The sequence below is a fragment of the Humulus lupulus genome, chromosome 2 (assembly GCF_963169125.1).
Source record: "Humulus lupulus chromosome 2, drHumLupu1.1, whole genome shotgun sequence".
NCBI classification, from domain to species: Eukaryota; Viridiplantae; Streptophyta; class Magnoliopsida; order Rosales; family Cannabaceae; genus Humulus; species Humulus lupulus.
Genome location: NC_084794.1, coordinates 296,421,258 through 296,432,582, shown reverse-complemented (window position 1 = coordinate 296,432,582; position 11,325 = coordinate 296,421,258). Strand labels below are relative to the sequence as shown.

General features: G+C 35.8%; 2 protein-coding genes and 1 non-coding gene across 3 annotated transcripts; all 3 read right to left on the bottom strand.

The window, feature by feature from the left end:
• Positions 1 to 544: 544 nt before the first annotated feature.
• Positions 545 to 1,552, bottom strand: LOC133816819 (uncharacterized). Its single transcript, XM_062249121.1, has 2 exons — positions 1,105 to 1,552; positions 545 to 986 (listed from the first exon to the last, which is right to left on the bottom strand). Exons 1-2 carry the CDS (start codon positions 1,214 to 1,216, stop codon positions 853 to 855), a joined length of 246 nt encoding a protein of 81 aa, XP_062105105.1. The 5' UTR covers positions 1,217 to 1,552; the 3' UTR covers positions 545 to 852.
• A 1,592-nt stretch (positions 1,553 to 3,144) lies between these two features.
• Positions 3,145 to 11,174, bottom strand: LOC133819997 (uncharacterized). The gene is made up of 21 exons (XM_062253391.1): positions 10,902 to 11,174; positions 10,664 to 10,821; positions 10,401 to 10,571; positions 10,151 to 10,261; positions 9,983 to 10,066; positions 9,324 to 9,520; positions 9,171 to 9,231; positions 8,807 to 8,881; positions 8,550 to 8,627; positions 8,385 to 8,447; positions 8,217 to 8,300; positions 7,981 to 8,141; positions 7,323 to 7,362; positions 7,085 to 7,228; positions 6,776 to 6,895; positions 6,465 to 6,680; positions 5,671 to 5,841; positions 4,895 to 5,573; positions 4,240 to 4,448; positions 3,755 to 3,893; positions 3,145 to 3,641 (listed from the first exon to the last, which is right to left on the bottom strand). Exons 1-21 carry the CDS (start codon positions 11,041 to 11,043, stop codon positions 3,487 to 3,489), a joined length of 3,258 nt encoding a protein of 1,085 aa, XP_062109375.1. The 5' UTR covers positions 11,044 to 11,174; the 3' UTR covers positions 3,145 to 3,486.
• Positions 11,175 to 11,242: 68 nt separating this feature from the next.
• TRNAA-UGC (transfer RNA alanine (anticodon UGC)) lies at positions 11,243 to 11,315 on the bottom strand. The gene has a single exon. It is a non-coding gene; the product is annotated as a tRNA-Ala (tRNA).
• Between the last annotated feature and the right edge of the window lie 10 nt (positions 11,316 to 11,325).

Below are 11,325 nucleotides of genomic sequence, written 5' to 3'. Positions count from 1 at the left end.
TTTTTAAAGTAAATAATCGTGTTGATATCTGTTTATCTTTGTGATTTTTATCTTACTTCAGATTGGAACTCAAGCCCTTGGGAATTGATGTCATTAAGAAATTCTACCTTGGCTAGCCATGAAAGGAAACTCTATAAGCCTTTTGAAGCAGCAATGCGTGAAAGAGTCAATCTTTCCCAGGGGCCATACTCAAATCCCCACACAAGAGTTTGCAAAGAAAATCATTAGAGATTTTGTCTACAAGAAGACTATCAAGGGTTGAAATGTTTGTTTATTTTGTAGGGATATTGACTGTTAAACAAGTGCCTATTTTATGGTACTGTGCCAACCTCTGCCTTTGAGTCCTGTTTTTCATTCCCTCTCTGTGATCTATGTCGATATATATATATATATATATCTCTTCAGAAAGCATCATTCAATGAGCTCTGATTTCTTGCATAAATGGTTATATATACAGCTTATTCAACAAGTTGGCTCAGCTTAATTATCTCACATTCATCACATCCCTCCAAAAGAACAAGTATATAAAATATGAAGATGAACAAGACATGGAATTTTCAATTCTCATTCATAATCTCGCTGTGAATTTTTAATTTTTATCACAGGGATTCGCTATCTAACATAATTTTTTAAAAAAGAAAATACATAGATATATATACCAAAGAAGAAGAAGATTGGACTAGATGTCTGCAACAAACTCCACCTCTGTTGTTGTTGTTGCACTTTTCTTGAAATTGGATCATATGTGTATGTCTCAAAGTACCATTTATCTACAAAGCAGTACACACACATACACATATATATATATCCAATCAAATTTCATAACTACTAGTCTATATGTATATAAATAGGTTAATTGGAGGTGATTTTATAGGGTGGTGAGGTGGAGTTGGACTTGTCCAGAATAGACCACATCACTTGGACATCTTCATAAGCGCATGCCATTACTTCACCATGCAGATCCATCACTACTCTGCTCTCCTTTTCTGCATATAAACATATATATATATATATATATCATCATCATCATCATCATCATCATCATCATCATCATTATCATCATTTGTCACTAAATCTTAATATATACATACACATAGAACATACCTTGGAGCTGAGACTTGTTATTATTAGGATTATTATCCCTAGTAGAAGTGGTATTGAAGAAAGTGCGAGCTTTCTTGAATGGGGTTGCGATGGTCTTTTTCCAAGATGCCATATGTGTGCCTAGCTGCTGGTAATAATAACAATATTTGAAGAAATTTCCAACTTCACAACCTTAATAGGACTCCTCAACCTATCTTATATATATATGTATATGCAGAGGTTGTGTTTGTGGTTCTGAGATCACCAGTTTGAATATTATTATTATTATTATTAAAATAAAAAGAAAAGAAAGAGAGGGAGAGGCAAGATCCGTGAGATGAGGTAGGAGGAGGCATAGATGAGAAATGAGGAGAGGAACATCACCCCTTTGATTTTCTTATCTCATTGCATTGCACCAGCTTACGCACATGCTACACGTGAAATCTTTTTCCTTTTTCTCTTTCACTACCCTTATTAATCTCTTTCCTTCCATTTATTCTCTTTACATAATATTTATATATATATATATATATCAAAAATACTAATTTCGCTGTGCTTTCTCTCATTACCCGATTAGTGTTGTTAAGTGATAATTTGAATCATATGAGTAAGCTGAATTTTGATTGATTTCATAGAAGCAGAGAACATAGACATCAAGCAAAGAAAGAAGGATTACATTTGAAATTAGTTAACTGGGTCGACCAATGCTATTCCTTTGGTTAAAAAAAAAGCCACCGTCCAATATATTCATTCAATTAAGTCTCATTCAGTCCATCCGTACTATTGATTGGATTGGCTCAACAACCCAACAACCCAATTTCTAAGAATTGATTGGCCTTGCAAGGACAATGGACAATGGACAATGGATCATGGACCATGGACCATGTACATACATGCAGGCCCACATGTTATGTTATGGTAGGGAGCAGGGACACTGATCAAGACAGCCATATCAGTTTAATATATATTACCCCAAACATAACTGTATAACTACTACACACACCCCAAATTTAATATACTATTACTGCCATGTTTATCAGTTTACTGTAATGAAAACATTTTGTTTATATATTAATGACTCTTGTGATCAACTTGTAATTATATAGATTATCAATGAAGGTGTCGTCGATGTTAATCATGAGTTTGATGACATTCGCTAGGTTCGAAGCAACATGTTATTATGTTAATATTATCCATATTGGATACCTAAAGAAGCATATAAATGTTAATTGGCACATGATTTTCCTTATTTGTGGTACTGTTTTAATATATTTGCAGAGGCTTGAAGATAAGGCGACCTTTATTAAGTTTAAGGGTCATTAATAATGTTTACGTGCGTTGAACTTCGAAGCCTCACTTCACAAAGCTAAAAAGATCACATTAAATGATGATATCTTATGTCTCTATCGACTCGAATTTTGTAAATTGTACTCAACAAAATGTGACAGTGCATCCCCCCTTTGCTTCTCTATGTTGCCATTAGCCATTATTTAATCTTCTCTTGTCCAAAATAATCCTGTTTATTCTATCCCACCCACATGCCAAACAAGACTGACATTTTTCAGTGAGAAATTATTATTATTATCATCATCATTACGATATAATAAGTAGCACGAATCAATGGGTTTCATTTTAATATTGTGATGATAAAAGAAAATGGATTCATCATCGTTTTCACATGTAGACAGATTGCATGTTTGGGATTTGAATTGGCTGTCCATTTGAATTGAATTATTATGATGAGATGTTTGATCTCCATCATTTTATCTTGATTTTAGACAATACACGTAGGAATAACAATGCAATGGGAACACAAAGATAATGATTTGTAAAGAGGAGAGAGGGGACGATAAAAACAAGTATGGAGGACACCATGATGAGCCAAAAACCAAGTAAATGAAGATATTGGATCAGAACGTTTCACCAAAATTTAAACTAGATTTTGGCATGTGCAAAGGAAAAGTACTACGCTACACAAATACGAGAAGGTACTAAGTGCCGGACTATGGCCAAAACTTAATAGGAAACAAAAACAAGAGGCTACAAAGCAAAATCCAAGTGTAAACAAAGTAAGTGGGTTCCATTTTCATACCATAAAAGAGACTTTTGGGGCTTTAAGCTTTAGGTCCACAGAACGTGCTTTTTCTTGTCTCTTAAAGGAAGAGCAAGTCGCCCCCACAAACTCCCCAACATTAGATGTCTTTTGTATATAATCAAGTCTTTCCCGCTTTGCTTCAATATTCTCCCAAATGAATTTAAATCCCACAAAAGGAAACTAAAATCCCATCAAAACTTGTAAATAAATAGTCACAGTGTAGTCTTTGACAATCGCTTCCAAAATGCTATAAATACATTTTGAAACATTTTATACACAACAAATACCAAACTCTCGCTCAACAACACTTACATTTTTTGAAAAAATAAATTAAATTCGGGGAAGGATTCTAGAAAGATTGCAATTACCTCGGGCGGTATTTCTTGTCCTTGATTTAAAATGGGATGATATCTCTCAAATATTGATAGCACAACTTTTTGCAGATCAACATCCTCCAAGTAACCTGTAACACAACGCAGATTGGATGAGTAAACTCATAGTTAATATTCAAATTGAAGAACACTTTCAGTCATGTTTTGTTTTTTCACTAAAAAGCTCTCGGAACAAGATGCCTACCCAATTCTATCTCATCATCATCTTCATCCTCCAAATCCTCCTCTTCAATGACTGTACCTTCTTCTAAGGCGACAGCTACTTTTGCGTACCTATTAAGAAATTCTTCCTCAGTTTCTTCATATTCCTCAGCCTCGGAGTCCTTCAAAATGAAAAAGAAACAATGACAATTAAACAGTAGCAACATAAGATGCATTGGATAGCAATGCAGTTGTCCTATCCAAATAATAAAGACAACTTCGTTTCGATTGGCTTATCCTATTCTTGTAAACACATTCAACTTCAACAAAACTACAACTCCAAATTGCATGGCTATTACTAGGCAGAGGTGCCTAAACAACACTATGGTAGAACCTCTTGAAAATTATGTCCGCCTACTTACGTTTCAAAAAATTAGCCTTGTTGCATTAGGCTGCTATGATGTTCCATAATAAAATGCAAGGTATTGCAGCAAATTTAGATGAAATTATGTCGTTTTCAAGTCTAACCTCATCATCATCTTCAGTTCCATCATCATCTTCTTCATCACTTTCGACCTCTTCACCATCTTCATCTTCTTCAGCCTCAGCCTTTTCTTCCTGAATTTCTTTTAACCGAACAGATGCCTCCATTAATGAAGTAAAGCATTCCTCTAACAAACTGTCACGTGGTTTCCCTAATTCCAAGTGCCTTTCAATTATCTTGGCCAGTGTCATAACTAAGAACCATAACAAACAGTCAGTGACTCAAAGTGCTCTAACATCAGGAGCTAAAAATTTCTACACAAGGGAGGGGAGCAACATATAAGGGGTTATGGCCAAGGCATCTTTTAAGATATGGTGAGACCATGTAACTGATACTGAAGAAAAATTATCAATCAAAATTAAACGGTGTGTTTGCAAACCCACAGGGGAAGGGGTGTTAAAAGCTGAAGCCCAAAAATAGGATTCAGGAAAGGGAAAATGCCCCATTTCAATTCAACAATAATGTACATATTTTACCATAAAAACTGAGTTAACAGTTGAAACCGAAAGAAGCTAAAAGAATACACAAGTAATGTATCAGATATCCTTAGGCATCTCAATCACTAAAAAGGTTTATTCACTTCATTATTATTTGACAAATCAAAGAAGTAATCTATATAATTGAGTGTAAGATACTAACCAATCAACCTTATCTCAGACTCCATTGTCAGGCAAGCTTCATCTGACCTTTTGCAGACTTTCGACAATTCAGATACCCAGATTTTGAAACCTCCATTGACATCTTTATCCAATGATCTCTCCACAAGATCAGGACAGCACAAATAACACGATGTTAAGGAAAGCAACAAAGGCTTCCAGTGTGAACAAGGTTTGCTCTGAAGCTCTTTAAAACGAGAAAATGCAACCCCAGAAAAAGCAATTGCCAATGACTGCTTCACACCCTCAATTTCAACTGAGTCTCTAGGGAAAGTGAGTAACATATGGACACAAGAGCAAGCCCTCCACATCGCAGATGGATATTGTAAAATTGCCTCACTTACAAAAGCACCAATGCCTTCTATTATTGAACGATTAGGAACAGGCTGGTTTGGAGATGGGATTGGTCTTATGAAAAATTCTTTCAACTTATATCTGTTCTGTAGACTAACAACTTCTCGAATGCAATCAAAAACTGACATATCCTCTGATTCCTCCCACAAATTCCATTCTGCAATCAGATTAGCCCAAACTAATAACAGCTCTGGTATTTTAAGCTCCAAAATCACATTGCTTTCAGTAACAGATAGCATGGTGGACCGCAGTAGTGTTGAAGCATCATCTATGCAAGACAAAGTGGGAACCTTGTCTAAGTCATCTTCCTGATCAATATCATAATCATTCAGAAAAGGAATTACAATCAATGTCAAATCCAAAAGCTACTAAATGTAAAGATTGCTAAGTCATTTGTTCTCTAACCAATGGAAGCACAGGTGTAAGCCAAGCCTGTTGCAAAAGTACAGAAAATGATCTACCCACAGCAGCTCGACCAGCCGTCCACTTTTCACTAGAGTCCTCAGATTCTTCAGAGAGAAAACTTTCCCAAGATTGAGCTATTACTGCCAATGCTGCAAAGCCCTTTTCAACCATCTATTACCAAAAAGTATCAGTTCACTAACTGCACAACACTTTAACTGTTACAATACAATTCAAACTTGCCGCAAATCAATGACACCCTAAAAGCATTTGCAACTTGAGAGCCAAAATACAACGAGGAAAAGAAAAAGTTTACCTCATTTTACATTCATAATTATCTACGTCCTCTTTCTGTTTATGGTGTATAATGTTGCATAATTAATCACATTATTTATCCAAAAAAAAATGCAATCTATGACTTAGTGATTAACATCAGACTAGAATTAAAGCACAAATATTTCAGAATTTTAGGATGCCAAATTATGTTGCTCATCAAATCTAGAAAACACTCTTGAAACCATTAGATTTAATGTTATAGCATGTAACTGACAACAAGTAATATTTTGTTCTCTTCTTTCTTAACTCTTCTCCAAACAAGTGAAACTGCAAAATAGGCCAGAATTTTAATTTAAGTCACCTCCTCAACCTCCACTTTTTAAGTAGTGGGAAGGTTAATGGCTATTTGGCTAAAAAGTTAATAAACTGATTTTTCTTTTTTGTGCTAATGATTCATTTCCAGCCCTGCCTATTCAGAATCATAAAGCAACAGCTAGCCGTTTATAAAAATTTATGCATACTTGAGGCCACGGCTCCGGATGAGGAGGTATGCAATTAGAAATTGCACCAGCCAGTGATGAAACAATGAATGGGATATGAATTGCAACATTTTCATTTCCCGCCTCAACCACAGAACTGAGAAGTTGAAATAATATGGAGCTATCTTCATCATCATTACTAATCCTACCAAGCACAACTTGAAGAAGAGGAAGCCAATCAGGAGGCAGATAGTCATTCTGAAGCCAAAAAAACAAAACACCAGGTGATAATCACATTATAACTTTAATACAGGTGAAGAGGATCCAACAGAAGGTTTGGTTTTCAGACTCACTTCAAGAAGTTCTGCAATTGCCCCAGCAGCAGAAACCCTCACAGGATAACAAGAAGTGTCCCCATTATCAAGCATAGCCAGCGCATGAAGCAATGAAGAATATACGTCCGCACTCATTTCCTGAAAATGACATTTCTAAGACTGTTTGAGACATCTATGACTTTTCATGAGACTATGCTGCCATATCAAGAAAAACGTGATAAACAATGTAAACGGAGTAAATACAGCATAAAGCAAGTGAACTTTTAAACTGTTGCTTCTGCATAAAAGCGTGGCTAAGAGAATTATGGGGGTGAGAAATACTCTTACTTCAGGCAAACAGGAGGCTAGCTCTCCAAGTACCCAGTTTGCAGGAGCTACTAAGTATGGTAGGCACACTGACAATTTATACAATGGTAGTAGCCGCATCTGAACCAAAGTTGTAATGTGTCGAGGTTCTTGCTCCCTAAGAAACTGTATATGTACATAACAGATGTGTATAACTTCAAATACTAGTAATAGAACACATTCCACCATTAGGTAAATGGATAGGATGATAAATGCTTACATCTATCAGACTGCCATACCCCATCAGAACCCCAAAATAACTGCAATGATAGCCACAGTAAAATAGTGAGAAAATTATTTTATATTATGTAAACCAATATGAATGAAACTTTCATGAGCAGTGGAAATGGTGACAAGGATGATGAAAAGAATCACATGAGAGGGAAATAAAAATATGACCCAAGAAAAAGAAAAGGTAAGTTTTATCAATTAAGAGAAAAAAGAGTGGTGTCATTAAACTTCAAATGTTGAGTTCTTAAAAATAAATCCTTTACCACTCATGAGAAGAATGGTACTGTCAAACAGATCAAGTCAAATTCTCAGTTGACATATCAATTTAGAGAAGAAAAAAAATTGTTTTGAAGGTGACTATTAAGCAAATTCTAGAATTCTTGTGCACAACTCAGGATAAACAAATAATCAGATTCTGTGACACTGAGGCATCTAAGAGAATCTTTTGACATGGAGGACTTGCTGGTGTTACCCCCATCATGTCAATGAAGGTATTTGATTAATTCCTTTAACCATCAATCCTCCAAGAATAGGAGAAAACAAATCAAATGAAAAACAGTCATTTGTGAAACCACAGTTTCTAATTCTACAAGCCATGCAATTTAGATTTCAAATTATTTAACATCAAAAATATTATTTCAACTCACTTGTTTAAATTGTCAGTTTCATTAGTTCCAGATGGAATGGGAAACTTTGAAAGGAAGGGAAGAACCAACAATTCGCCAATAGAAGAGCGTCGACTATTTCCCTTGTTCTTTTCACCTTTTTTTCGCTTTGATGAAGTTGAAGAAGTTCCTACTGGAGGACCCTGTAGGCACCCAGTGAATAGTAAAGTTAATGCATATGGCTAGAAAAGTTTTGAGAAAAATACACCAAAAGCAACCTTTGACATTGCAATCACGCCAAGTAAATTTGTTGCACTTTTTCTGGCTGTAAACAGATCCTCCTTCCAACCAGAAACTTCTTCCTGTATGCAAAAACAGGCATGGTGGCATGAACATTGATCAAATGATGAATTAATCTCATAAAAATCAGACACCAACTTTCATACCAGGTCAGATGGAAAATTCTTTCTTATAAATTCATCTGCATCTTCTTCCCACTCTGCAATATCCTACTCAGGAATTTTCCAAAAAATTACAGGAATTCAATTACTTGGGAAGTTTTGAACTACTTTCAAACAAACAAAAGTCATTTTTTCCTTCAAAACATTTACCTTTTCATTCATTACTAATGCTGGAAAGATTGCAGAATCTAACAATAACGAAAAATGGGGTGCAACTAATCTCCATCCCTGTTTTCAAATAACATTTAGCTCCTAAAGAAAAAAACATATTGCACAACAGGACCATCCAATGGTCCACAATCTAACAATAATTTGATAGAATTCGCTGACACAATAACACCCAAATGATTTTTATGCAAAACCCATATCTGTGTAATCTTTGGAATGGGTTATATATTATAACTTACAGGGCCCGTCTCCAGAACACGTGAGATCACATCAAAAGCTAATGAAACAACCCGCTCTGACAATAAATCAAGCTTCTGTGTGCACAAAATTATCCGTTAGAACAATATGACCATTAGAATTTAGAGGAATAATCTAGAATTTCTTCTCAAATACTATTTATGTGTCAAGGATCAATTAAGAATCAAACAACCTTAAACATCATAAGTAAACCAAATAAAAACACTAATGAAAACAGCAACAATTATACAAACAGTAAAATAATGTAGCAGTAAACTAATACAAAAAAAAAGTAGCAACAACAATGAGCAGTAGGATAGTGAAAGGAAAGACAAGAATTTTAGTAATGGAATGCCAAAAATTTACACTGATATGTTTACTATGCTTCACTATGTTTAAAGCACTGCCTATCATGTCCGGCATTAACCTGGAACAGAAAGAGAGAAAAGCGAGAAAACATGAGGAATAAGCACAATCATTATTAAATTAATGAAAGTATACACCAATCCCATGCATTACTTATCAGAATACTTCCGGTGTCGTGTAACCAGGGCACAAAATATTTGCAAACTTCTCTTCCCAGTCTTCAACCTCATCAAGTACTCATTTTCAATAGTACCCGTATAATCAAAGCTCAGAGAACCAAGAACGTCAATTAGATCATGACAGAACAAAGGCAGAGGTGAAGCTAATGAAGATGGCATATGTGACCTCACCTATGAAAGAAACAGTTCCAAGAATTTTCTATTAAGAAATCATAAATAAAGAATGCAAGAGAGAGCAGGGTAGTTGTTAAAAGCAACAATGGCTTCAGTCCTGGCCAATACACATTTGTGACAGACCTAGCTATCATCCCATCAGACCAACAAAGAGATCCAGCACGGTGAACTACTTTAGTTACATAATGCCTCACAATGCAATTAAGGGTCAGAAACTTACCTGAACAACCAACTGAAGTATACTTCTGATTGTGGTTATAGCATAATCCATAAACTAACCAGTTATATTACTTATTTCTCCAAGCATTCATTTTTCTTTATTTTTTTCATGCTTGTAAGATAACTTTTACGTTCATGTCACATAGATGGTCCAGCTAGGCTCAAGTGTTAGTCAAACACTAATAGTAATTTTGAGTCGATAACATGTTTACACAAGTAGTAATAGAAATCATTACTCACAGCAAAATATATGCATTTTGATATAATAAGAAGCGCCTTCTCTGTTTCCATTCCCCCAGCCCTTGTAGTATTGACTTTGATCTCCTGTTTATAAAATTATAAAAAAAAAACTATTGACATGGAATAAGCTGAGCAAGTAGTGATAGAAATGAGGGGGCCAAGTACAACCTTCTCAACAAATTGGTGAAATAAAGATAACAATGGAACGAGTATTTCTTTTGCGATTTGCTCCAGCAGCATTGGTACAGGCTCCTTGGCAACTTTAGGGTCTAAGAAATACTGCGATGAAATTCAAGCAAATTTTATCACTTTGAGCAAAATAAAGTTTTGTGCTTAGGATAGTTAGGAATAGGGATCTCATATTTCCACAATAGTTGAGCGCAACAGATATTGCAATGCTTGAAAAGACAGCAGATACCTGGAAAGGCCTAAGAAGAGCATGAAGAACTGTAAGGGCATTGATGGTGTTCCATTGAGACTGTCCAGAATTGTTAATAAGATTACTATTCTCGATAGCAGTGCGCAGGTCCGGCACAAGCTCCGGCCAGGAATTCTGCTTAACAACATCGGCGGATACAATAATATGGAACTGGCAACAACAACAACAACAATACAAAGATCAATTCTTTAATTCGAATAGTGATGATCGATTGAATGATGAATCTAACAGCAAAAGCGTACCACTTCAACCAAAATTTTCAGAATAGGTGGTTCCACAAGGAGCAAAGCACGCATGAGCTGATCTCTCAACTCCTTACTTACTCCCTCATCGATCTTCCGCCTTGTCAAATTCTTAAGGTATGTAGCTGCAGCCATTTTTTGACCTTGATTTTCACCTTCTACAAAATTTGTCAAAATTAGAATAAAAAAATTCAAAATTCGTTTCCAAATCAAAGTACTACATCCTAATCTAACCTACCGAGGGTGATAGAGAGGAGAGAAAAAGGGAATTCTGGAAGGAGCGAGAGGCCATCGAGAGATTCAGTAGCTGCACGCACCACTCCGCAATCGGGGCTGAGAGTATCATTCAGCAACTGAGAGATTTGAGCTGCCACCTCCATCTTTACTCAACCACCGCCTCAGTTCTCTCTACTCTTCTCCGCCCAAAAACCCTACTCCGTAGGAGAAAGACAAACAACTGTCAAATATATTGCGCGGGAAAGAAAACGATTTGTGTAACATAGGAGATTATTCCCTTTCTCTTCTTTTTTTTTTTTTTTTTTTTTTTGTAATGAGTAAAAAATAAAAAGTACAAAAAAATGGAGATGCGGGGTATCGAACCCCGTACCTCTCGCATGCAAAGCGAGCGCTCTACCATGTGAGCTACATCCCCATAGTTGGTG

What these genes read in the sequence shown, in the direction of transcription:
- LOC133819997 (XM_062253391.1), bottom strand. Translation starts at nt 11,043, where the DNA reads ATGGAGGTGGCAGCTCAAATCTCTCAGTTGCTGAATGATACTCTCAGC. An exon ending in AGCATAGTAAACATATCAGT is followed by an intron (nt 8,882 to 9,170) that starts GTAAATTTTTGG and finishes TTGTGCACACAG; the next exon opens with AAGCTTGATTTATTGTCAGA. An exon ending in CATTAGTAATGAATGAAAAG is followed by an intron (nt 8,448 to 8,549) that starts GTAAATGTTTTG and finishes ATTCCTGAGTAG; the next exon opens with GATATTGCAGAGTGGGAAGA.
- LOC133816819 (XM_062249121.1), bottom strand. Translation starts at nt 1,216, where the DNA reads ATGGCATCTTGGAAAAAGACCATCGCAACCCCATTCAAGAAAGCTCGC. An exon ending in TAACAAGTCTCAGCTCCAAG is followed by an intron (nt 987 to 1,104) that starts GTATGTTCTATG and finishes GTTTATATGCAG; the next exon opens with AAAAGGAGAGCAGAGTAGTG.